The sequence below is a fragment of the Pyxicephalus adspersus genome, chromosome Z, assembly GCF_032062135.1.
Source record: "Pyxicephalus adspersus chromosome Z, UCB_Pads_2.0, whole genome shotgun sequence".
Classification (NCBI taxonomy): domain Eukaryota; kingdom Metazoa; phylum Chordata; class Amphibia; order Anura; family Pyxicephalidae; genus Pyxicephalus; species Pyxicephalus adspersus.
Genome location: NC_092871.1, coordinates 26,881,005 through 26,882,493, shown reverse-complemented (window position 1 = coordinate 26,882,493; position 1,489 = coordinate 26,881,005). Strand labels below are relative to the sequence as shown.

The 1,489-nt window shown below is 36.3% G+C and overlaps 1 protein-coding gene across 3 annotated transcripts in view; it reads left to right on the top strand.

Annotated features, from left to right (window-relative positions):
• Nucleotides 1–1,106, top strand: part of PABIR2 (PABIR family member 2) — a 15,783-nt gene extending 14,677 nt beyond the window's left edge. For 2 of the 3 annotated variants that reach the window (XM_072431616.1, XM_072431615.1), the window contains exon 10: nt 804–1,106. In XM_072431616.1, coding sequence (XP_072287717.1) covers nt 804–948 — 145 coding nt within the window. In that variant the 3' untranslated portion in view covers nt 949–1,106. The remainder of the gene's footprint in view (nt 1–803) is intronic. The other variant, XM_072431617.1, reaches the window with a different exon arrangement.
• Nucleotides 1,107–1,489: the final 383 nt, after the last annotated feature.

The window sequence follows — 1,489 nt, the reverse complement described above, 5'->3', positions numbered from 1 at the left end:
CTTAAAAAAATTTCTGGGTTGAGCACTGGCTTTAGTTCCCCACATTTTTTGGCAATCTTTTTGTTCAACCCACTGAATTAAAGTTGAAAGTCTGCAGTTCAACTTCATCTGAGTTGTTTCATTTAAAATTAATTGTGATCATGTACAGAACCAAAATTAGAAAAAAGTTGTCTCTGTCCAAATATTTATGGACCTAACGGTAGAAACTTGCTGAGTTTTGCTCTGTTTCAAGTTGGTGCAATTGTATGTGATTTGCATTAAAGTCAAATATTCTGCATTTCATTATTCATCTCCTGCTAGTAAAGCCTATTGATAAAGTTAATTTTGGCTATGCAAAAAATAACTAGGACATGATCCATGATACAAACTTGGTTAATTTAGACTGTAGTTTCCCCAAACCTTGCATGTTTTGGAATCAGCACACCTTTTCTTGTCTCCAAAGAATTTTTAAATCTGCGTTACTGTTGAAAATTCTATCTTTCCTGTCTGGTGAAACCCCTGTCGCTAGGACAGTAATTAAAACAAAAATGTGAATTTGTAGCAGTATTGAAACACTGTGCATGACTGCAATGAATAGCACTTTGTGATCTGGTATTTATTCTATTGCCTGTCCATTCTAATTGAACTGACTGCCTATTATGATAGCATGCAATGAAGCAACATGTAAAATCCAACAAATGTTCCCCTTCACATCTCCATACAGAACAAATATCTGAACATTTATTTATTAAGCTACATTGCAATTTTCTATGATTTAAACGGTGTGTATGTGTATATATGCACATTTTTGTTTTTTCCTCCAGCCTTTCTTCGGACCTTGACAGCAGTAGCAGCTTAGGCTCTTCCTTGGACTCTGCAGCTAAAGATGGCTGCGTCACTGACTCTCCAGCAGCCTGCTCCAATTCCTGCTCTTCATTCATATCTCTGGATGATCTATCTCCAAAGTGAAAGCCGTTGGTGTGACATTCCGTTAAAAAGACTGAGTCCCAACCCTGATCTCCTTTTGATTCTGAAATCCTGCACATTCTTTATTTACCTTGTAATATATTTAATATCACAACCCATGTGCAGGACTGTTACAGGACACTATTGGAAAGTGTGGAAAATAGGGGGGTTGTGTATGTTGTGTACAGTATAGTTTGTACAGTGTTGCTGTACATTATGCCTGCTTCTTCCAGGTATTTATGCAATACTTATTTTTTCCTATTTATTTATATGTAAATCATGAACTGGGAATGTAATTTCATTTAGCGTGCTGTGCTCATAGCCATCTATAAAGGAGGGAATTGATAAATAAGCCTAGTGCCATTACCAATAATTTATTGCTGCTGTGCCCAGTTTTAATGTGTTTTTTTTTTTTCATAAGTAAATGTGCTGTGGAGGCCACAATGTTGTCAAGGAAGGAAAATATGTAAAAGTGTTTGAGCATAGTCCTATCATTATCTCTGTGTTCTCTGAATCAGTTCAGCAGTGCAAAGACCTACATTTG